At 34.7% G+C, this 25,434-nt stretch overlaps 3 protein-coding genes across 4 annotated transcripts; 2 read left to right on the top strand and 1 right to left on the bottom strand.

Moving 5' to 3' along the window:
* The first annotated feature begins 1,055 nt into the window (after positions 1 to 1,055).
* Positions 1,056 to 4,472, top strand: LOC130499129 (probable inositol transporter 2). The gene is made up of 6 exons (XM_056993037.1): positions 1,056 to 1,247; positions 1,334 to 1,404; positions 2,452 to 2,787; positions 2,865 to 2,972; positions 3,210 to 3,812; positions 3,887 to 4,472. The coding sequence occupies exons 1-6, from the start codon at positions 1,112 to 1,114 to the stop codon at positions 4,370 to 4,372; spliced, it is 1,740 nt and encodes a 579-aa protein (XP_056849017.1). The 5' UTR covers positions 1,056 to 1,111; the 3' UTR covers positions 4,373 to 4,472.
* A 3,401-nt stretch (positions 4,473 to 7,873) lies between these two features.
* On the top strand, positions 7,874 to 10,125 carry LOC108822953 (transcription factor TCP24). Of its 2 annotated transcripts, none has more exons than XM_056991937.1 (2): positions 7,874 to 8,274; positions 8,821 to 10,125. In XM_056991937.1, exon 2 carries the CDS (start codon positions 8,950 to 8,952, stop codon positions 9,889 to 9,891), a length of 942 nt encoding a protein of 313 aa, XP_056847917.1. In that variant the 5' UTR covers positions 7,874 to 8,274; positions 8,821 to 8,949; the 3' UTR covers positions 9,892 to 10,125. The 2 variants fall into 2 exon arrangements, with proteins under 2 accessions (XP_056847917.1, XP_018451672.2); XM_018596170.2 differs by having other exon boundaries at positions 8,766 to 10,125.
* Positions 10,126 to 24,397: 14,272 nt separating this feature from the next.
* LOC108833854 (protein TIFY 5A) lies at positions 24,398 to 25,219 on the bottom strand. Its single transcript, XM_018607249.2, has 3 exons — positions 25,082 to 25,219; positions 24,866 to 24,980; positions 24,398 to 24,765 (listed from the first exon to the last, which is right to left on the bottom strand). Exons 1-3 carry the CDS (start codon positions 25,150 to 25,152, stop codon positions 24,556 to 24,558), a joined length of 396 nt encoding a protein of 131 aa, XP_018462751.1. The 5' UTR covers positions 25,153 to 25,219; the 3' UTR covers positions 24,398 to 24,555.
* Between the last annotated feature and the right edge of the window lie 215 nt (positions 25,220 to 25,434).

Raw genomic sequence — 25,434 nt, 5'->3', positions numbered from 1 at the left:
TGTTAGTTTTTTTAATTTATAAATTAGTTTTAAAATTTTTAATATAAATTTTGTTTTATATCTACAAAAAAACTAATATTTGTTTTATACTTTTAAAAGATTATTAATAATATCATAATATAATTTTAAGTTTATATAAACCCTTTTATCTTTTTCAGGGAAAAGGTATAAATAAAAGAAAGTTTGAACTAAACTAATACATCCAGGGAATATATTCCAATGCAGAAAATTCTTACGTGGTGTAGACGACTAGTAGTCTCGGATGATACACAAGTAAGCAAAGAAAAGTCTAGATTAGTGAGACTAATATTCAGGGAAAATAATATGATATTGTGATGTCAGTTGTCAAATTACGCAACTATGTAGTAGGCTCACATCGTATTCCTCTGTTATAACTTTTCATATCTTGACTAGATAGACTAGCATAGTTTGTCTTCCAAATCGGCCCGTCAAATCACCCATTTGATTTAAACACTCTTGATACCTTTTTTAAAATTATAAGCATGCATGATTAAGCTTAGATAAGCTAATTTTTTCAAAGTTCTTAAATATTTATATTTATTTATACATGATCATGCACACTCTTCAATTGACCCAGCATATTATCATTTCCCGTGTTATTTCGGTCTAATAATCAGGATGACAATGATATTTGACCAAAGGTTGGTTACTGACAACAAACTAATCAAAACATGCAACCCAACCATTGTTAATTGATTCAAATTCAATCATTTATGTTTTGTTAGAAAGTGTAATAATAATTGTGTATATTTAAAGAAAATATGCGAAATTTTCAAAAGGTAAATAAATAATAGCTTAAGTAAAATACAATAGAAATGAGAAAAAAAGCAAATAAACGAGTTATCAAAAAGGTAAGAGAAGAAAATTTGGACAAGTCAATTGGATTTTTCTAGCAAGAGTGTCTTGTACCATATCAATTCTCCATTGAATAATAACCACTTATCATTTTCTCACTTTTGTCAGCACAACGAAAAATACAAAAAAAAATTAGCCACAACAGAGAAACTCACACTCTTTATAAGTTTATAGTTGTTGTTCAGTCTCCTTCATCTAACACTTAACTAAACTTACACACACAAAATAAGAAAGGATGGAAGGAGGAATACATGGAGGAGCAGATAAATCAGCTTTCAGAGAGTGTTTTTCTCTAACATGGAAGAACCCTTATGTTCTTCGTCTTGCTTTCTCCGCTGGAATCGGTGGTCTTCTCTTTGGCTACGATACCGGCAAGTTTCTTAATCTGTTATTTGTATATTCACTCATCTATGTACACATGTGGCTCAAGTTTGATTGGCTTTATATATACATGCAGGAGTTATATCAGGAGCTCTGCTTTATATCAAAGAAGATTTCAAGACTGTTGACCGAGAAACTTGGTTACAGGTTCTTATATGTTTGTTTTTAATCTTATCTTATTAAAACAGAAACATTCTGTTGGACCTAACATTTATTTTGTAAGTTTTTAAATTAAATACATCTTTATACTTTATAGTTAAACATACATTAAATCACTAATGTTCTTTTCTTTATACCACTATCTATGTTTCCAAACAATATACTTATTTTTTTATATTACTATCAATATTTCCAAACAATATATTTTTATACTACTATCAATGTTTCAAACAATACAATAATTAATCTTAATATTTTATATCTATCATTTTCTCTTTAAAATTTTGTAAAAACATTATAATTTCATAAATTGCAAAATAATAAACTTTAAAATTTAGATTATAAGATTACAAATTATGAAACTATTACAATTTAAATCAAATTAGATTACATATTGGTCATCCATCAGTTCAATCGGTTAGTCTCGGTTTATAGTGATTTTTGTTAATATGAATATTTTAAAAACCTAAATTGAATTGTCAGATCTCCGGATTAACCGGTATAATCACAATTGGGTTGAATTTAGAAACACTGATTTAAATGCAAAAATATTTTAAATATACTCTTTAAAAGTTACCAAAATATTTGTTAAGTTATTAGTGAAAATTTTCATCGTAAAATATTCCGCGCTTCCAAAGCGCGGGTCATAATCTAGTTAGAATTTACAACAAAAAAATGTGTGTTGAATTATGATTATTGTATAGGAACTATTTTAACAGGATTGATGTAGTAATGAAATTGTATTTGTATATCCCAAAGCAACACAGAGATCATAGTGTCGAATTAAAGAAACCTTAATAACCTTAGGTCTAATCATTATGGAGTAGTACTTTGCAAAAGTTTTAAGAAAAAATTTCAGAAAAAAATTGGACAAGCGTAAATAAAAGCAGATCATAAGAATTTCGATTCTATTGTTTTACGCAAGCCGTTGTACACATCATGCCGTTTTTGTATTTACCGTTAGGAATCACCTAATCAACCACCCAAACGTTACAAACAAGCACTAAGCTCCAAGTAACAAAATTGTAAAAACAGGAGATGATAGTGAGCATGGCGGTTGCAGGAGCCATCGTTGGAGCCGCCATCGGAGGTTGGGCCAACGACAGATTCGGGAGGAGAAGCGCCATTCTCATGGCGGATTTCCTCTTCCTAATAGGAGCTACCATTATGGCTGCTGCTCCTAACCCGTCCCTCATTGTCGTTGGCCGTGTTTTTGTGGGACTTGGGGTCGGTATGGCCTCGATGACCGCCCCTCTCTACATCTCAGAAGCTTCTCCGGCTAAGATCAGAGGAGCTTTGGTCAGTACCAATGGGTTTCTTATCACCGGAGGACAATTCTTGTCTTATCTCATTAACTTAGCCTTCACCGATGTAAGTGATATTAAACAATTTAACATTTTGGACTATTCTAAAGGGTGTTAATGTTCTGTTTCTCTCATTGGTTTTAGGTGAAGGGAACATGGAGGTGGATGCTAGGAATCGCGGGAGTCCCAGCTCTTTTGCAGTTCATCTTAATGTTTACACTCCCTGAATCGCCTCGTTGGTTATACCGCAAGGTATATATGAATGTGCTCAATATAATACTTAGGGAAAGATCATAAGTAATATGGCAAAATATAAAACCAAATCTACTATGGATCCGTTTGGTATCATTTCTCTAAATATTTTATAACCATTTTAAGCCTACTTCCAGTTCACATTTTTGGTTCTGTTCGGTGGTTCAGTCTACTTTATATGAGAAAAATATATATACTCACAACAATTTTTTTTTAATATTTTTTTAATACAAACAGGGAAGAGAAGAAGAGGCTAGAGCAATCATGAGAAGAATATACTCAGCAGAAGATGTAGAACAAGAGATTGGAGCACTAAAGGACTCAGTTGAATCAGAGATACTAGAAGAAGGATCTTCAGAGAAAATAAACATGATCAAACTATGCAAAACCAAAACCGTTAGACGAGGACTAATAGCTGGTGTTGGTCTCCAAGTGTTTCAACAGTTCGTTGGTATCAACACTGTTATGTATTATAGTCCAACCATTTTCCAACTCGCCGGTTTCGCTTCAAACAGAACAGCTATTCTCTTGTCTCTAGTAACCGCAGGACTTAACGCATTTGGTTCCATCATTAGCATTTACCTCATCGACAGAGCCGGAAGGAAAAAGCTTTTGATCATTAGTCTTTTAGGAGTCATTGTCTCTCTTGGATTGCTAACTGGTGTTTTCTACGAAGTGACTACTCATGCTCCTGCGGTTAGCTCCCTGGAGACACACAGGTTCAATAACTTTACTTGTCCAGATTACAACTCATCTGTGAAAGCACAAAGTTGGGATTGTATGACTTGTTTGAAAGCTTCTTCACCTTCCTGTGGGTTTTGTTCATCTCCCAGTGGAAAGGTACTTCAAAAATCCGAAAATGTTTTTTTTTTTAAATTTGATTTTCCATATCCTTTTTTATATGATTAATGCAGGTACATCCTGGGGCTTGTTGGGTCTCTAATGATTCGGTTAAGGACTTGTGTCATAATGAAAACCGGCTTTGGTACACAAAAGGATGTCCTAGTAATTTTGGTTGGTTTGCTCTTCTTGGATTGGGACTTTATATCATTTTCTTCTCTCCTGGAATGGGGACTGTTCCATGGATAGTTAACTCAGAGATTTATCCATTGAGATTCAGAGGAATCTGTGGAGGAATAGCTGCAACTGCAAATTGGATATCAAATTTAATTGTGGCTCAATCTTTCTTGTCTCTGACTGAAGCTATTGGGACTTCTTGGACATTTCTCATGTTTGGAGTGATCTCAGTCATTGCTCTTCTCTTTGTTGTGGTGTGTGTTCCGGAGACAAAAGGAATGCCAATGGAGGAGATTGAGAAGATGCTTGAAGGAAGATCTCTTCATCTCAAGTTCTGGAAGAAAAGATCACATCTTGTTGAGAAAGGAAACCAAACTGCATGAGAGAACCTCTTTACAGATTTCATTAGTAATATAAATAAGAAATCACATTAGACTTGTAACTTTGTATTGAAACTGATAGTGACAGTTTCGTTATCCTCTCTTTCGAGAACCATAAAAATAGAGTCGCACTACTGAGGAAGATCCTAGAAGCTAGATCTTTTACCATAACATTGAATACTCACCAAAATCATTTTGATAAAACCATTTAAATTATGAATATATATGGACACAGAAGTACACATTCTCTCGTTTAGTTATTGTCAATGGTTATGAACCACTATTGGTCATGTTACGTTCTAAGTTGTTTTTTTTAAAAGACGTTCTAGGTTGTTAAAATAAATCATTTGAATAAAATCTTGACTCTTGAGCTTTGAGGATGGAGCTGACAACTACAAGATTAAATGCAGATAACAAAAATGTACTTGAAAGTTGGAAGTTGATTAACTCCAAATGGTCTTTTGCTCTTTCTGCATTATAAAATTTCTAATAATAAATCAATTCGAAAAGACGAAAATACTTTTCAGATTCAATAAATATTCGAAATACAGATTCAAGAGATACATTGGAGTAACTATGTATTTTGAAGAAAAAACTATGTATTTTGTAAAAAAAAAACTATGTATTTTGGCAACAAAAAGGTGAAATTCGATGTGAAACAAAATATTCTGAATATGCATCAATAAATGCCTTCAGACAGCGACACGTGCCTGGTGCCTCACAGTCTCGAGCCCGTCGTAAGCTCTGTTACCACCCAAAGTATCACCTTCTTTTTGCATTGGTCTTCTTAAAAACCATTTTAAAAATGGAAGCCACACAAATATTTATGCGATTCTGGAATATTCATATCATTAAAGACATGCATGTGACTATAGAGAACGTAACATTTCCCTAAATGGGAATGTATTTAGTTAGTCCTAGTGGGTTTGAATTCGTGTGAGATGTAATGTAACTGTCCAAGTGGCTTCAAGCATCAAATGAAGTACTATGTTCGAACAAGCTAGGCTTGATGGATGACCGGGTTCTTGAACCAAGCATCACGAGGCTCCAAAAACATGTATGGAAGATAAAGGCCCCGAGTAAGATGAAACACTTCCTATGACAGGCTATCTCGGGTTGCGTAGCTACGGTAGAAAGTCTCACCTATAGACACCTGGACAACGATAGGAGCTGTCCTAGATGTGCTGACCCAGTGGAGTCGATCAACCATCTACTTTTTGAATGCCCTCCAGCGCTACAAGTCTGGGCCTTATCGGACTATCCGTCCATTCCGGGTGACTTCCCGAGTACTTCGATATACCAAAACATGAATTTTCTGTTTTGGGAGAGAAAAGAAGTGGCCCCACTAAGGCCACAATTCGATACCTTCCCATGGATCTGTTGGTACATTTGGAAGGCGAGAAACGATAAGCTCTTTAATGGGAAGGTCGTTTCACCTATGGACACTCTCCAACATGCGACTCTAGAAGCAGAAGAGTGGAGGAAAGCAAACGAGAAAGAAGAAATAGAGGAGGATCATGATGATTCAGCCATCATGAGAGTGGAGACAGCGACCCGGTTCACCACGATACCCCAAATTCCTACCTGCCAAATCGATGCGTCATAGACCGATAATGGCATGGTAAGTGGTTAGGGTGGAGTCTAAAGGACCATACGGGCTCAGAGACTTTTGGACTGCGGGCTTTCATCAGGAGCCTATCAGCGTTACATGCGGAAATGGAGGGGCTAATTTGGGCAACTTCATGTCTGAGAGATAGGAGGATCACCTCGATACATATTGAGACGGACTGCTCGGACCTGGTGGACATGACCACTAATCCGATGGAGTGGCCTACTTTCTCGACAGAGATAGAGATCTTCCGGAGGCTCCAAGAGGATTTCATGGATGTGAGACTCTCATATTCCTCGAAACCGGAACATTCGAGCTGATGCGCTAGCTAAGGAAGCAAGGAGCAGAGATCATATTTTCTCCCATATAGATCAGACCCGATCAGACGGAGACACTCTACGGAGGGTCGTCCGACTGACCACCAATTGATCTATATAGATGGGCAGATAACAAAAAAAAAATACTAGCGGCTAGAGTTCAAAAGAATCCCTGCTTAAGTGAGAAAAGCACAGTTTTGATTTGTTGACTCTGATTTATCTGAAAAGAGAGAAATGATATAGAGTTAGATTCTACTGATAACCTCCCTGTATTTTATCGAGTGCAAGATTGAAGTTTATGCCTTATCTGAAGATCGTGTGTCCACTTAATCACCTCGACAGGGTCTTTTTCACTATAGATTTTAAATCAGCATGAAACATGATGCAAGTATGGTTCCTAAATAGACAACAATCCTTTAACAATTTTAGACTAGATATTTGCATCAATGTACCTCATGGAGCCATAGTTTAAGGAAGGATCCTTTCTCCCGTACATTTAAAAATGGAATCGCTAGTGTAGGATATGAAATGTCACAATTGTATATTTGAGCACCATGAATTTGTTGATGACTTTTCATATAGATTGTTCGTTGCTGATAATGTCAACCCCACATATTGGTTTGGTCAGCGACAGCGTTGTCCACACCTTCTTCGGATGAGTTTGAGTGACTTAAGATGGTGTTCAGAAAAAAAAAGAGTGACTTAAGATTATTAGCTTTTCTATTTTGTCTGTTTTATCCCGACGCTAAGTAATTCGAATCGAATTTGTACGTTTGGACATTTTTCGTTTTGACTTGTACACAAACTTAAAGCCATGTGATTGGTATATCCATTTTTGATCTAAGTGGGTAAAATATACATTTGTTTTAACTTTTAAAGTAGCAAATGTAGCAAATATATATCAATTTTATAGCAAATGTATATTTTACCCACTTAGATCAAAAATTTACCCACTATGTAGCAAATATGTATGTAATTACTAATTACCCTAGCAAATGTATATTTTATCCCCACTATGTAGCAAATATGTATGTAACTACTAATTACCCTTTAAAGATTTTTCCTAATAAATTATATGCACTTGCATTATTCTTATTTTCTTTCACCTACAAATACACAAACAGAGAATATACCCGTGTGCTTATTCCTAGCTATTGCCTAGTCAGATTTTATAATGATCTTAGGACATCAACATTGATTGATTACTTGAACAGGTTTCTCATGAATATAATAGGACTGAAATAGAAAATAAAGAAGAGAGAAGACAATCTTATTTAGTTTGAGAGATTTTTTGATCAAAAAAAAGTTTGAGAGATTTAACACATATTTGAAAAATAATCATATTTTTAAATATAAATCTACTCACCAATGCTGATGAATTAGACAAACAGTACATTTTTTTTGTAACACTGACAAGCAGTACTTCATAATTGGATTAGTTGTAGCCAATTTGATATTGTAATTAGGTAAACAATGAGTGGCAGATTTGTGAAAAGGAAAACGTAAGAAGGGTAAAAGAGAGAAAACAACATGACGAAAGTACTAAATGGTCCGAACGGTGCACTTGTATCCCCTTGTCCGAAGGCTACCGTGGATATTTTTCTCTAACAAGTAAAAATACTTTCTCTCTCTAGCATCCCTCCGATTCCCATTTTTCGCCATTTTCGCCATTTTTCTTTCACTTTCTTGGCTTATTTCCCCTGGAAAGAAGAAGAAAAACATCATAAACCCCAAACCATAAACTCCCCTGGAAATGAATACTTGATGTTATATTGAATAACCCTTTTGATTTGAATATTTCAGATCTGTGGATCTTTTTACCACTACGCTTATGTTGATGAGATCTAAGTTACAGAAACATACCAAAGACAGAGAGAAAACAAGCTCGTGAGAAGAATCTAAATGAAATTTCATTTATACCATCTTCGGAGCCGTTGTTGTTCTACAGTGAGCTTGGACAGCTGACACCTGTTATCCAAGTGAGTTTCTCTTGTTGGTGATTTTTGAGGCAAAACCCTTTCTCTCTTTTATTTATTAAGGATTAAATCTATGTTTAATTTAATTTATCTATATTGTTAACTCATGTGATTGTTCCATTTTTAGGGCAAGCTTCATGAAAAAAAAAATCATTAGCCATGTTCTTCAACTAATTAATATCTCTCCTTGTTCTTATGGGTATTTATGATTCTGCCCAAACTTATGACCAAAGCTCATAATCTATATAAATATATATTTTCTTTATTAAACAATAATAATAATTTAGGGTTTCAAAAAAGACTCTTGCAGCTATGAAGCTATATGCTATGTAACTGAAATGCTAAGAATGAACATGAATGTTAATTTACAGATAGGCTTTGCAGATCTACATATTAGTATTAATTAATTAATTCGCTAAAATTAAAATTTTAAAATATATTTCAGTATTTCAATATATAGCAGTGACTTTAATTTCTTGTTCCTCTTTTTACAGATTTCATCACTGCAACATACTCAGGCTTTTTTGCTCTTTACTGTTTTCGCTTCAGAAACAAAAGAAACTGTGACGAGAGAGAGAGAGAGGGAGAGAGAATATTGAATGCTTACTTAGGGCTTAACTGGCTTCATCCGTCTCGCCGGCGACTATCTTGCCGGAAAAGCATGAGAGTAGTGTTTCAATGGAGGACGACGACGACATCGAGACACAACAACACCAACAACAACAAACAAGCAGAAAGCTACAGAGACTCTCCTCCGACAAAACCGAAATGAGGGATTGGAGCGATCCATCGTCGCGTATCATTAGGGTTTCACGAGCTTCCGGTGGCAAAGACCGACACAGCAAAGTCTTAACATCAAAAGGGTTGAGAGATCGGAGGATACGTCTCTCCGTCGCTACAGCAATCCAGTTCTACGATCTCCAAGACCGTCTCGGGTTCGATCAGCCGAGCAAAGCCGTCGAGTGGCTTATCAACGCGGCTTCTGATTCGATCTCCGGTTTGGATCCGATCGACACGAACTTCGACCAGACGCTCTCGCTGTCCAAATCCAGCACATCTGAGAGCTCGCTGTTGTCTTTGTCTAGGACAGAGAGTCGTGGCAAAGAGAGAGAGAGGACATCGAAAGAGAGAGACAATAAAGACTTGCAAAGCTCCTTCACTCAGCTTCTCACAAGCGGTTTCGACGAACCGAACCGGAATTGGACCGGTGGTGGTTCTTCTGATTGTTTCAACCCGGTTCAGCTCATGCCAAACTCAAACTCCTTGAATCATCGTCAAGAACCGTCGTTGAATCATCATCATAGTCAAAACCAATACTCTTTTGTACCGAACTACAACTTTGGAATCTCTTCTTCTGATTCTCCCGGAGCAACCGGTTGTTACAGCAGTAGGGGGACCCTTCAGTCCAATTCACAATCTCTCTTTCTCAACAACAATAACAATATCAATCAAAGATCGATATCTTCGTCTTCTTCTTCATCTTCTCCAATGGACAGTCAAAGCATTTCTTTTTTCATGGCTCCGCCTCTCAACCACCATAGTCCTCAGCTTCCAGAGGCTTTTGACGGCCGGTTATATCTCTATTACGGTGAAGGAAACCGGAGCTCCGGCATTAGTTAATGTTGTAATAGTACCATGTCTTTTGGTTTCTTGATTTTTGTAAAAGAAAGATGGTTTATTGGGGCGTGGGTGGGCATTGAGTCTTATCTTTATTTGTGTGTCTCGAAGTAATGACATTTTAAGATTGTAACTTGATGGCATGTGGATGCATTTGAAAAGAGGGCTTTCATAGTCTGTGTTTGTCTCCTCATGTGTTCCATGTTGGGTTCCCTTCTTACTAGCATATTCACTTTGTTCCACTTGTTGTACTTTTTTTTTTTTTTTTGGACAAACGTTCCACTTGTTGTACTTTCTTGCTTCCCCACACGTATTGTTGTCGCATTTAGTTTAATCAACTTGATTGATTGTTGCTTTGATGTATCTGTTTGTTTCAATATCATATTTAGAGGAAGTAGTATACTCCTAAAGTCTTGAACATACCATAGGTTTCTGAATAACTTGCATAAATAAATAAATTAAATTTATACTCACCATAAAAAAATCAAATTGTTTGAATGAATTAAATACTAGCAGTATTCAAGTTCTGATGTTTAGGAATCTTTTACATAAAAAATCATTTAAAATTGTAAAAATCAAAGAAACTTTTGTACTTGATAGATAATATTTTATTTCAGACAAAAGATGGGAAGTTTGTGCCTGGTAAGAAATGCAAATTGTTATTAACCGTTGGCCTCCTGAAATGGCACCACATGCTGTGTGTCGGAATCTAACCCATCTCTTCATTTGTCCCATGAGCCTTTCCCTTTGCCATCAGTCACATTTTACATCCCTGACACATTATATTAGATAAAACATTTTGCTTTTGAGTGGAGTGGAGTTTTTTTTCTCTCTTAAATGAATTCTGAATTGGTTTTTAGCCGTAACCAACATGAACATATTAGCAAACTAATGCAGCTTGGTTGATTTATTTCTTTTTTTGTTTGAGATTAAGAGCACTAGTACTAAAGGAACCTTTATTTATATACAATAAAATAGACTATTTCATCAGCATAGTACATGTCAAGGTTGGATTGTCATTAGTAATAACTAATAAGGAATTATCATGCTGAGTCCATAGCTTGTTTGTGTCAAGGCCGAAGGGAATGAATACTCCCTAATGCTTGTACACACTATTACTTACACACTTCAATTGTTTGGTTTCATAATGGTGGTTTTAGCAGCTTGATTGGTGCTCATACCTTACATTCTATCAAGATTTATGGCTGATCTGTGAAATGTTTCTTAAAATTAAAAATGTAGGAGAGGAATCGAAGGAAAATAAGCCTGAGTACATATCAGTTCAGACCGAGAGGAATTGTTGTTTTGATGAGAAAATGTATAATGTAACGAAATTTTTAGTTTTTAATTATCTTGAGTATATATATATATATATATATTGATATGTAATAAATTGATTGTCGGTTCTGTAAATTCGGTTTAGTAATTGTACATTGATACCCGGTTTGTTCCGGTTAGGAAGTTACAACTGTATATAGTCATTTGACTACGTTCAATAAAATCTAACAGAAAGTATTCCTATTTTGTCTTTTCTCTCTCTCGTCTCTCTCGCCATTGTTACGCTCAGAGAGGTTTCTGTTCACCCCTTTGTTCACTAATATGGTATCAGAGCGTTGAGCTCAAGCTCAACATCGCTCTCTCCTCGTTTTTCCGCTTCCATCGATCTTATTTTCACCTTCCCTTTCTCTGTTTGGTGCTTTCTCTGCTCCGATGGTGGTCACTCTTCGTCGCAACCGCCGTACCGGTCGTTTCACTCGTGCAGGCAGCTCGAATCCTCAGGTCGTTGGCTCTTCGCCGGCGACAACTCCGATTACTGAGACTCAGTTTGCTCGCGCTGCACTGATGAACCCCGATAGCGTTCACTCTCCGTTGTTTCTCCATCACGCCGACCATCCAGGCCTGTTGATCGTCTCTGTTCAGCTGGATGGATCGAACTATGGTCAATGGAGCTCCGCGATGAAGATAGCACTGGATGCAAAGAATAAGATCTCTTTCATCGATAACTCTCTCCCTCGTCCGGTTGAAGGTAACCCTCTGTTTCGGATCTGGTCTAGATGCAACAGTATGGTTAAATCATGGCTTTTGAACTCGGTTTCCAAACAAATCTATGGTAGTATCCTTTCGTTTGATGATGCTGCTCAGATTTGGAAGGATCTCCATGACCGTTTTCACAAAACCAACTTACCCAGAACCTTTCAGCTTGTTCAACAAATCCAGGATCTACGTCAGGGCTCGATGGATCTCTCTGTCTATTACACGACGTTGAAGACTCTCTGGGATAATCTTGACAGCTCTGAGGTTCCTGATCCTTGTGCTTGCTGTGACGGTTTCAACTGCGCTGGACAACGTCAAGCTCAAGCAAAAGTTGATCGTTCTCGAACCATCAAATTCCTTGCTGGCTTGAACGACAAGTACTCGAGCATCCGTGGCCAGATAATCATGAAAAAGCCCCTTCCTGACTTGGCTGAGATTTGTAACATTCTTGACCAAGATGACAGTCAACGAATGTTCAACTCTCCTGTGATTCCTGCTGCTTACCACATCAGTTCTCCTTCTGCTCCTACTGAGACTCAGACTGCTAGTTCTCCAGAAGCTCAGTCTGCTGCCTCACAAGGCTCTCTGAATGCTTTTCAGAAGAAGAACAATCGACCTACTTGTTCACACTGTGGCGTTGAAGGACATGTGATCGATCGTTGCTACAAACTACACGGTTATCCCGTTGGTTGGAAGAAAGGCAAACCCATTCATGGCAAGCCACCTTCTTCTCCTGCTGTAGCAGCCAATGTCAGTGCTCCAGACAAGCCGTTCACTGGAGGTCTTGATTCCCTCGTTGGTAACTTGAGCAAGGATCAGATTCAGGATTTCATAGCCTATTTCTCATCTCAGCTTCAGCCTGCATCTTCTGTGAACTACAGTGCTGCTAGCACCTCGGTTTCCACTAGTCAGTCTGTCGCTAGTCCTTCTGGTATTTCATTCTCACCCTCCACATTCAGTTTCATTGGTCTTCTTACTGTCTCTGAATGTGTGACAACTGAGAAAACTTGGATAATCGACTCTGGTGCAACTCACCATGTTTCACATGACAAATCTCTGTTTGTTACGCTTGATACCTCTATCAAGCGTCATGTGAACCTCCCCACTGGTCAAACAGTTGCTGTTGGAGGAGTCGGTTCTGTTGTTATCAACAAAGCTATCACCTTGCAGAATGTTTTATTCATTCCTGCTTTCCGCTTGAACCTTATCAGTATCAGTTCCTTGACCACAGATCTCGGTTCTAGGATTATTTTTGATCCTGCGTGTTGTCTGATCCAGGATCTTTCCAAGGGATTGATGATTGGAAGAGGTAGAAGACTTGCGAACCTGTACATCTTGGATGGAGAAGATTCAGTTTGTGCAGACTCAGTTTGTGAAGACTCTGTTTCTACTTCTTTTGTTACAAACTCTGTTATTGATGCCGCTGTTTGGCACCGCAGACTTGGTCACACTTCTTTCAGTCGTTTAGATACTCTTACCGATGTACTTGGGATTTCTAAACAAAAGAATAAAGGATTGGTGCATTGTGATATTTGTCAACGAGCTAAACAGAAGAAGTTATCCTTTCCTTTACGACAAAACATGTGTACAACTCCTTTTGAACGTCTTCACATCGATGTTTGGGGTCCATTCTCTGAAGAAACTCAAGATGGTCATCGCTATTTCCTAACTATAGTTGATGATCATTCTAGAGTCACATGGATCTATCTTCTCAAACACAAGAGTGATGTACTTCAAGTGTTCCCTTCCTTCATTACCATGGTGGAAACACAATTCAACACAAAAGTCAAGTCTGTGCGCTCAGACAACGCACCAGAATTGCGGTTCGATGAACTCTACAAACGCAAAGGGATCATCTCCTATCACTCCTGCCCTGAGACACCTGAGCAAAACTCAGTGGTAGAGCGCAAACATCAACATATCTTGAATGTTGCAAGGGCTCTTCTCTTTCAGTCTCATGTTCCTCTCTCTCTTTGGGGTGAGTGTGTTCTTACGGCGGTCTTCCTTATCAACAGAACGCCTTCACCTCTTCTTGACAACAAGACCCCTTTCGAGATTCTCCATCAAAAGGAACCTGAGTACACTCATTTGAAGACCTTTGGATGTTTGTGCTATGCTAGTACTTCACCTAAGCATCGCCATAAGTTCCAAGAACGAGCTAAAGCCTGCGTCTTCCTTGGCTACCCCTCCGGTTATAAAGGATATAAACTACTTGATATGGAGAGTAATACTATCTTCATCTCTCGCAATGTAGTGTTTTATGAGGACATCTTTCCCCTTCATAAACCCACAATTACTAGAGACGCTGAAGTATTCTTCCCTCCTGTTGGTTTAGCCTCTAATGACCATGAAGCTACAGTCTCAGGTGATGCATCTTCGTCTGAAATCCCTGTCCCTGCAGCTCCAACTTCTACACGCAGAACAACTAAACCACCGAGCCATCTCAAAGATTATCATTGCTACGCAGTGAACTCTTCTACTGAGCATCCTGTCTCCAACGTCCTCTCTTATGATGCCTTATCAGACCCTTACCTGATGTTTATCAATGCTGTTGACAGCATTCCTGAACCTACTACCTACGCTCAGGCACTCAAGTTTAGGGAATGGTGTAAGGCAATGGACATAGAGATTGTGGCACTTGAAGATAATGGGACTTGGTTAATTTGTTCTTTACCTGAAGGGAAACAGGCCGTGGGATGTAAGTGGGTTTTCAAGATCAAGCTCAACGCCGATGGCACCATAGAAAGATACAAAGCACGCGTTGTGGCTAAAGGTTATACTCAGCAAGAAGGTCTGGATTATGTTGAAACCTTCTCCCCTGTTGCCAAGTTAGCCACTGTCAAACTGCTACTCGCTGTTGCTGCTGCCAAAGGATGGTCACTCTCTCAACTGGATATCTCCAATGCATTTCTAAATGGGGATCTAGAGGAGGAGATTTACATGACTTTACCACCTGGATACGCAACAAGACAGGGGGAATCTCTTCCTCCTAATGCAGTCTTGCGTCTTAAGAAATCAATCTACGGTTTGAAGCAAGCCTCTCGGCAATGGTTTCTGAAGTTTTCTGCAACGCTGCTTGAGTTGGGATTCCATACTTCTTCTGGTGACCACACTCTGTTCTTGAAGAACTCTGGGGATGTTTACATGGCGGTTCTAGTGTATGTTGATGATATAATCATCGCAAGCAGCTGTGACAAAGCTACGGAGTTGCTGAAAACAGCTTTGAAGTCTTCTTTCAAACTCCGTGATTTGGGTCCTCTACGTTACTTTCTTGGTCTTGAGGTAGCTCGATCCTCTGCTGGAATCACCATCTGTCAAAGAAAGTATGTTCTTGACCTCTTAACAGAGACTGGATTGCTTGGTTCAAAACCTTCTTCTATACCAATGGATCCTAGCATCAAACTTTCTCTTGAAGATGGTGAGCTTCTCTCTGATGTGGAGTCTTATCGACGTCTTATTGGAAAACTCTTGTATCTCACTTTCACTCGACCCGACATCACGTTTGCGGTACACAAACTGTGTCAGTTCACCTCTGCTCCCCGCGTTCCTCATCAGCAAGCTGCATACAAAGTCCTTCGCTACTTAAAAGGCTCTATTGGTCAAGGCTTGTTCTACTCTGCACAGTCTGACTTAAAGCTCTCCGCTTTTGCTGATGCAGATTGGAGCACTTGTCCTGACACTCGCCGTAGCGTCTCAGGCTTTTGTATGTTCATTGGGACATCTTTGATATCTTGGAAGTCAAACAAACAAGATGTGGTGTCCAACTCTTCTGCTGAGTCCGAGTATCGCGCTATGTCTGATGCAGTACGAGAAATGCTATGGTTTCGCAATCTTCTTGAGGATCTTTGGATCGACATCTCCGAACCAGCTCCTCTCTACTGTGACAACACTGCAGCTCTCCACATAGCCAACAACTCTGTGTTCCATGAACGCACAAAGCATGTGGAAAGAGCTTGCCACATAGTTCGGGAACGAGTGAAGATGGGGCAGATCAAGACCCTGCATGTTCGGTCTGTGAATCAGCTTGCTGACTTGCTTACTAAACCTCTCTATCCTAATCCTTTCCGACATCTCTTAGGCAAGATGGGCATTATTAACATATATGCTCCATCTTGAGGGGGAATATTGATATGTAATAAATTGATTGTCGGTTCTGTAAATTCGGTTTAGTAATTGTACATTGATACCCGGTTTGTTCCGGTTAGGAAGTTACAACTGTATATAGTCATTTGACTACGTTCAATAAAATCTAACAGAAAGTATTCCTATTTTGTCTTTTCTCTCTCTCGTCTCTCTCGCCATTGTTACGCTCAGAGAGGTTTCTGTTCACCCCTTTGTTCACTAATAATATATATATATATCCTTCTGTGTGTTCATTGATTTGTTATAACTTTGCCTGGACCAAGGTCCAAGGTTGTCAAGTAATCCTCATTCTGTCAATTTTGATGATTGATACGGCTCATGAGATTTGATATGCAGATCATAAATCAAACAAGAGCATAGTTCAAAACAGAGAAAGATAGAAGACGCAAAAGACAACCAATGTCTTGAGTATTTAGCTTTCATATATATTTATTACACAAAATGTGATAGAATCCATTCCTGGCGATTCCCATCCCGATAAACCACACAAACAATTCATGTTTTTGCTCCTTGGCAAACTTCTTTTACAAGAGTTTATGTACAATTGCCTTCTTCGGTTTCAGAAGAAACTCCCACAGTCATGCCTCCCTACGAATTCAATTGGAAACTCGCTTCGCATGATTGGTGAAGAATCATGTGTCACAAGCCAGTGAGTTGTTGCAGTTTTTAGCAGACGTTTGTGATCTCTCTGTTTCTTCTCTTTTCCTTCCTTTCTTCTTCAATGAGTTGGTGGTCATGCCTATTGGTAATAAAAAAGAAAAATAGAATTGATGTTCTCAATAAATCTTATGATTTATTTACTGTGTAGTTAAACTTCACATGTATTCTGCCAACAAGAGACGATTGCCATGATACCATGTGATGGGTAAGTAAATCACTTTATTTTATGAAATGTAAAATAAAACCTGTTATCAAATGATTTGTGTTAAATTTAAACTCCAAAGAGAGGAAGGAAATAATTACGAAAGTATTTTACCAGTTCAAAACCTTTTAACAATGGTTTATCAAGGATGCTTTTCTCCAGCCTATAACGGTTAAGTTATGTATTTTCATTGATGCCTTTCTGCTATTGTTTCGTGGTCCTATATAGATACTTGGGTTCATCTTTTTTCTTTATCAAATGGAGAGCCCATTAGGGATAAATACAATTTACAATGATGCTAAGATAAACATTAAACATAGTGTAAAAAACGTAAATGGGCCAAACTACCCAAGATACCACACATGACTTTTTTGTCCTCTGACGCCACTAAACATGTTATAAATTTATAATGTTTTGGCAACTTACCTTGACAAAGTGATGAATAATAATAGTATACGACTAGGTGATCACCCGCACCCTGTGCGGGGAGAACGGAAAAGAAATTATAAATTTTAACTATAGATATTGAAAACATAAAAATGACATATTATATTTGGTATAATTAGGATAAGTAATGTTGTCATATAGATTAATGTAAGGAAAACCAACTTGGGATTAGAGGTTTATTGAATTTTTCAATCAACAAAAAAAATTATTGAAGTATCCGGATAATGATAATTTTATTATGGTTGACAAATGTAATTGTTTTATTATCGAAGTTAAATCGTTATATTTTATTAAAATCATACTGATTTTGAAGTACATAAAAGTTGTAAGAAGAATATAAATAAATTGAAGTAAATTTAGTGGATTAATTAGGACTCAAAACTGTAAAAAAGACCCTTTATCGAACCTTAATATCCATTATGACTCAAAATACATATGAGTTTCTTTTGATTTATTTTTTATTTATAAAGAGTGTTTTTACTAAAAAAATATTGATGGGACATGAGATCATGGGCTACGGTTCGGATGTTGGATTCGATCTCTTTTCTTATCACCTGATATATTTAGATATTACCATAAAGTAATGTTGTAAATCCCTAATTGTTCGTCGATTTCTAGATAATTATATAAAGTATTACATGTATAGGGCAAAAATTAAGGAAGTCCACATTAAAATTGATGTTTTTCTTAAATTTAATCGGAAATAATTATATGAATTTCCAAATTTAATGTATGTCACCATTTATGATAATTTCGTAAAACAATTTATTGCACAAAATTAAGAGATTGGAAGAAATTTAATAGGAAATTCCTTTTTGAAATGTATTTTATAATATTTCAAGATTGCTCATAAAATTTTTATATACACCATTTTGATTTTACAATATAAAACAGTTTATATTATCTCAAAATAAATGTCATGTATCCCATAAAATACAAAAAATATTAATAAAAATAAAAGTCACATACCAAAGTTTTATAATCATAGTTTCCAATCCCTAAAGAATGGTATGAAGCATAAAGAAATTAAATATTATAAAAATATGAATGTATATACATAGTCAAAACTCTATCATTTGTGACTAATATATAAGATTATCCTATTAATTTCGTTTAGGATTATAATTTTAGATTTCAAGATAATAATAGAAAGTATTATAAACATATGGCGAAAATTAAGGAATTACACATTAAAAATGGTTTGTTCTTTAAATTTAGTCGAAAATAATTATATAAATTTCCAAATGAAATGTCTATCACCATTTATGATAATTTTGTAATGAACAGTATTATTGCAAAATTTAAGGGAATGCAAAAAAATTAATATGTAATTCCTTTTTGAATGTAAGCTCATAATGTTTTATATACGACTTTGATTTTACAATATAAAGCAGTTTGTATTGTCCAATCCAAAATAAATATCATGTATCTCATAAACTAAAAAATATTATTCAAAATAAATGTCATGTACTAAAGATTTATAGAAGAACATAATTATGATTCTTGTATATTTTCTAATCTCTTAAAAAATGTCATGTATCATTTATTAATCGTAAAGAAGTTAAATATTATAATAATATGAATTGTATATATAGTCAAAACTCTATCAGTTGTGACTATATATATTAGACTATCCTATTAATTTCGTATATGATTATAATCATAGGTTTTCAGATAATTATAGAAAGTATTATATGCATATGGCATAAATTAAGGAAGTCCACATTAAACATTGATATTTGCCTTAAATTTAATCGGAAAGAATTATATAAATTTCCATTTTCAATATATATGTCATCATTTATGATAATTTTGTAATTAAAAAGTATTTTTGCAAAAATTTAGGGATTTCAATAAATTTAATATGGAATTCCTTTTTGAATGTATTTTATAATTTTCAAGATTGCTCATAAATTTTTATATACGACATTTTGATATTATAATATAAACAATTTATATTGTCTATCTAAAAATAAATGTCATGTATTCCATAAAATACAAAAAATATTCATCAAAATAAATGTCATGCACTAAAGTTTTATAGAAAAACAAAATTATGAATCATTTATATTTTTCAGTCCCTAAAAATATCATTTATAATTTAGAGTCATAAAGAAATATAATATTATAAAAATATGAATCATATATATAGTCAAAACTCTATCAATTGTGACTATAGATATCATATACTATCATATTAATTTCGTATAACATTATAAAAACCCTATCGGATTTGATATTATCGTCCATATCAATGCACATAACCAATTAATATCAATTAATATGACTAAAACATTATGTTAAGCTACTATTATCTCACAATGGCAAAAAATTTAATAAGTCTAGTAAGAAGAGGATTTTTACACAAAGAGGTTGAGAAGTAATATGGTGTTGCCACATAGGAAATGTCATTCTTGTTAATAACACATGAATATAAGGTTAGTCTCTAAAAGTGCTTCTATTTTAATATATAAGGGATATCAACTATGTGACAAAAATTTGAATATGATTTTTTAAACGGAACTTACTCAGCATCACGTATCAGCAATGAAATCTTCGGGATCTCTTTTTCATTAACTGAAAACATCTGAATGCGATCCACTTGCAGAACATGTCCGATGACATCTATGATAACCAAAATGGATTAGTAAAACAACTATATAACAATACGCTGCTAGTTAAACAATATTTGATACTTCATGAACATAAAAAAAAATGAATTACCAATCAGAATATGAGGATTACACGATCCATCGAGGATATTTTTGAAAGGCACAAAACAAAAGACAGCTATTTGTGTTGGGTATCAACGAAATGTGACAAATAGTTTTTATAACAAAACAAAAGACAGCCATTTACTCACCTGGCTTTCCTTTTATAACAAATGTGACAAAGATTTTTTATAATTATGGTAACATCAAAACTAAGACTATGCCACAAATATGAAACATTAAAAGAAATATCGCTAATCATATCAATTAAGCCTCAATTACGTGGTGATTGAGTTAATACGGAAAGAGTGCGATCTGATTAGGGACTGAATCCTAAATCAATCATGTTTTGCGAGATTTCATATTCAGGAAATTCAAGAAATTAATGCAAATAATAATGTACGATCTGATTAGGGACTGAATCATAAATCAATCATAATTATTCCTTGACTGGCATACGAAATTGAGAGATTTTATATTCATGATTTGCGAGATTTCATATTCAATAATGACATTTATTGTATCATTAAATCGTTTTAAATTATGCATTCATTGTATTATAAAAATACAAAAGTATAAAAATTACGATACACATAAAATATAAAAACAATTCTTCAAAATATATGTTTTCACGAAACGATGGATGTGTATGAAAATATGACATACAACTATTATAAGTATGAGCATTATATTAACAATATATATATAAATATATATGTTCTTGGAACAAAAAAAAATATATATATATATATATATATTCTACGGTGAAAAAAAAATATATTTTATGTTAGTATCAGCATTATAACTTCAGTTGAGAAAGAATACATCACCAAAATATAAAAGAAGTATACATAATGTTATTGTCTGTATAAACATAAACTATAAAACATGCATATAAAAGTGTCATTTCCTGCGAGCAATATAACTCTATTTTATAAACATATTTTGTAAACATAAAATATAAAAGAGGCATATAAGAGGTAGTTTATGGTTTATCATGAACGTAAAGCATTGGACATTAACTATATGCACATCACGTATAGCACATCACGCAAAGCATTGGGTATTAATAACATTTATTCCCTTTTGATTATAACATATGTCCATTACAATGGCATGAGAGGTAAATATTCTAGGCAATGATGGGCTTTTGAAAAATTGGTGTGAGGTGAAATGTGGAGATGCCACATAGGAAATGACACACATGTAATAAACACATGAGCAAAAAGTTAATTTGATTAGTGGTCTCCTCAAATAATAGTAAGGGGATTTGCCCCCAAAAAAAAAAATAGTATACGTAAAAACAAATGTGTATGTGTAATTATTTTTAATCACTCATAACATGTCTAAGACATCAAGTTGTATTGCTAAAAAAAAAGACATCAAGTTGTAAAGATTCTGGAAACTTGTTGGGCACTTAAATTTCTAAATCACTCATAAACAAATAAATTGACATCTACTGCTCTCTTTATTAGAACTGACCATGGTAGCTACCACTGTGGCTTCATTTTTTTTTTCTCCAAAAAATACCAAAGAGGAAACAAGGAAAAGAAGGTTGCTGCTCATGCCTATTGGTAATAAAAGAGAAATATAATTGATATAATATTATCAATAAACCATAAGATTATTTCTCGCTGTAAGTAGTCTTGCCAACAAAAGACGATTGTCATGATCCCATGTGATGGGTAAATAACTAATCATTACTTTATTTTATAAAATGTGAAAAAACCAGTTATCAAATGATCTGTGTTAAATTTGAACTATAAAAAGAGGAAGAAAAAAGCTTTCTAAGCGTACATACCAATCTCACGTGACTCATGGTATTCCTCCGCGTATTCTTACAGTTTAAGATAGTCTGGATGATCAAAAAAACTCGAACCCAAAACGGTACTCACAGTTGTAAACCTTTTACCACTGATCATTTTACAAAATAAAAACCCCTTTACAATTGTTTAGCCGTTTATCAAGGATGTTTTCTCCTGCCTATAACTGTAAGTTATGAATTCCACCACTTGAATTCGAATTCTGACTACTGAAAAATTAACATTTCGGCATCGTTAAAGACATGGTTTAAGTGGATTTTTCTTGAAATTGGAAAAAAATATTTATTGGATTCATTGGCCATATATACACATTCTATTTTAAATATAGTAAAAAATTTGAAATTGTTTGTTAGGTAATATAAACTAGATTAGGTAATTCTAAAATTAGTTTCCTTTCAAAAACCTTAATTAAATAAATAAAAATTCAAATACAAACAACCAATCAAATTAAGAGAATTAATTCTAAAATTCACATATAAATAACACATAAGCAAAATCCACTTAAATGACTCCTCAACTAATATATATGAAGATTTTAATTATATGGTATGTGGTTTAAAAATAATATTAATCAAGAAAAAATGCTTAAAATCTTCCTATATATTAGTTGAGAAGTCATTTAAGTGGATTTTGCTTATGTGTTATTTATATGTGAACTTTAGAATTAATTCTCTTAATTTGATTGGTTGTTTGTATTTGAATTTCATTTATTTAATTAAGGTTTTTGAAAGGAAACTAATTTTAGAATTACTTAATCTAATCTATATTATCAAACAAACAATTTCAAATTATTTTTACCGTATTTAAAATACAATGTGTATATATGGCCAATGAATCAACAAATATTTTTTCCAATTTCAAACAAAAATATAATCATATTAATAATAATTATTAATCTCTTACAATGTTCATATATGCTTTATAAATAATTAGACTTTAAAAATTGAACAAATTATGTTAACAAAACATGTGAGAACTTTGATTAAAAAAGTTTTGCATTTAAATCAAATAATAAAGTGAATAAATTAATTTTATACTTGAAAAAAATGATAAGATTTATTTTTGGTTCACTTATTACTGTTTACAGAGAGAAATAAACATTTAGTAAAAAATATGTAAAAATTAGAAAAATATTAGCAAAAATTAATAAAAATAAAAAAATAATAACAAAAAAATAAAAAGATCGAAAAGATGCATAGTATGTGTTGAAGAAGTTAATGTGGTAATTACATATATAATTTCATTCGTATTTATTATTATTAAATATTCATCACTTATCTTTTTATCAAATTTATGAAAAAATTTAACGACATTTTATATATAATATATATTTACATATAATATTTATATCCTCGAATTCACGGATAATCATCTAGTATATTTTATTTGTAGTAAACTATTTTTTTTTTACTTTCTAGTTCGCATTTTAACATAGCATTGATTTTATTGCCTTTAAGCAAATGACAATTTTCTCTTCTCTTCTATATATATATGTGTCCCTGCAACAGTCACAAACAACACATCTCTCCTTCCCTCTCTATCTATTTTTCTCTATCCACAAAATGTTTCATGCCTCTTGGAAGGTGGTTATGGACAGGGTTCGACCTGAATTCCTCACTCGATTTGAGAATATGGTGAGGGAGGTGCTCTCACACCATCCTTTTGTCAAAGGGGATTGCATCCCTACCATCATTGCTGAGAGGGTTTCTACTGAAATGAACGGTACTGGAGCTGTCCAAAAGAGATTATAAAAAAAATCATTGGACTCAAGTCTCCTTTGAGCACAAGATCTCTACACCCAAGAGATGAAGACGTCGTCACAACCACACGGAAGAGATTATAAAGTTAAGTATATTCTCAACTTGTTTTTACACACTAGGGCTAAAACATGTCTTAGTTTGTCACCAAACAATCTCTCTAACCTACTAAGAGAGAAAAATTATGTCTAGCCTGACAAAGACAAACTATGGATGTCACATGTTTAACCATCGCCAACAACAAACAAGACATGTATAAAATTCATCTAGTTCCAACTTGACCTAGTATTAGACTTGGCATATCAAAACAAAGCTTTGACAGATTGAACATAAGTGGATATCGATTGTTTGGGTTCCGTAAAAACCCGACCACGTCCAAACTGGCCTCTAGGTGTATTATTCCGGTTTACTACAATGAATCCGTATCCCAGTTATATTTGGTTTTGCCATGTCAAAAAAAAAGCGCTCTCTAGTCTTTATTTCGACTGTCAAAACTTGAACTTTCCCGGTTATGGGATTTGAAAAGAGAAAAATGTCACCAGCCATCATTTTGGAGATTCCAACCTGTGATCCCCAAGAGTTTACCCTTTTATAGTGACTCTTGTTCTGTTTTTTGTATACCTCTGTGTTTTCCTACTTTTTCATAAGATCGATCTATCTAATCTTTAAATGACATGCATGTTGAGATATATATTTTACATTTCAACAGAAAAGTAATAAAGTATCCTAATGTAAAATCATAATCAAAATCTTGGGATTAAATGTGTGTTTGTGTTGGGAGTACCTCCCTAATCAGGACCAAGCGCACATGAGAAATATAACATAGTTGAATTTACTTTTGGATCACACATACTAAACACAAAACTGCTAAGCGATGTCAAATAAAAACACTATCGGCGTGAATGCTGATGGTAAGGTGAAGTGGCTTGAATTCGCATCCGCCGTTTCTGAAGAAAACTTTGGAGAGATCTTTTCATTGAAGCCTTTGGATTCGGAAGGTGATGATGATGTAATCGGGTCAGCCTGTCCCGAGGATCCGACCCGTTTGAGGATGACCTCTCTTCCATTTCTCTACTCGCGATCGATATTATAGATTTAGCCTGCATTCATATTTATAGAAAACATTAATGGTTAATAAAATTAATTAGTTGCTTATAAAATATAGTAATCATACATATGGGCGCCTATATATGTACATACCTGAAGATTGGTAACATTCGAAGAAACACACATTTTTCCATTGTAGAAAATTGTTATCCTCTGAGATTCTTCTTCCTTTGGTAGTGAATTTCCAGAGCTTCTTGATTCTACCACACTACAAATCAATTTAATGTAAAATTTATCAGATTCATGTATACTAATTAAATTTTATTGATTAAATCTTATAAAAGAGAGAAAGAGTAGAGAGACACTTACGAGGTGTCTGAATCGGTATCATAAGAGGATGTTGGAAAGAGACGAAGTTCCAAGTCGCAGTTTTTCTCCATCTTCTGAGTTGTGAGAGAATTGATGATGATGATGATGATGATGATGATGATGATGATATTGTGTCTGGATGAATGAATATAAGTTTATTTATATGTTTGGTTTATGAGGAGGGAGAGGACACGAGAGAGCTAGTGGAGACAGAACACGGTATCTTAAGACAGAGACAGACAGATCACAGCTTCATTTAATTATCTCACGTGGAAAATGTTTTTTTTCTGTTCTTTTATTTGTTCAGTAATCAGTATTGAGGTTTTGGATTTTTTATTGATTGAACTTAAATA

The sequence above is a fragment of the Raphanus sativus genome, chromosome 8 (assembly GCF_000801105.2).
Source record: "Raphanus sativus cultivar WK10039 chromosome 8, ASM80110v3, whole genome shotgun sequence".
Classification (NCBI taxonomy): Eukaryota; Viridiplantae; Streptophyta; class Magnoliopsida; order Brassicales; family Brassicaceae; genus Raphanus; species Raphanus sativus.
The sequence above is the reverse complement of the archived record's forward strand: the minus strand, read 5'-3'. Positions and strand labels throughout refer to the sequence as shown.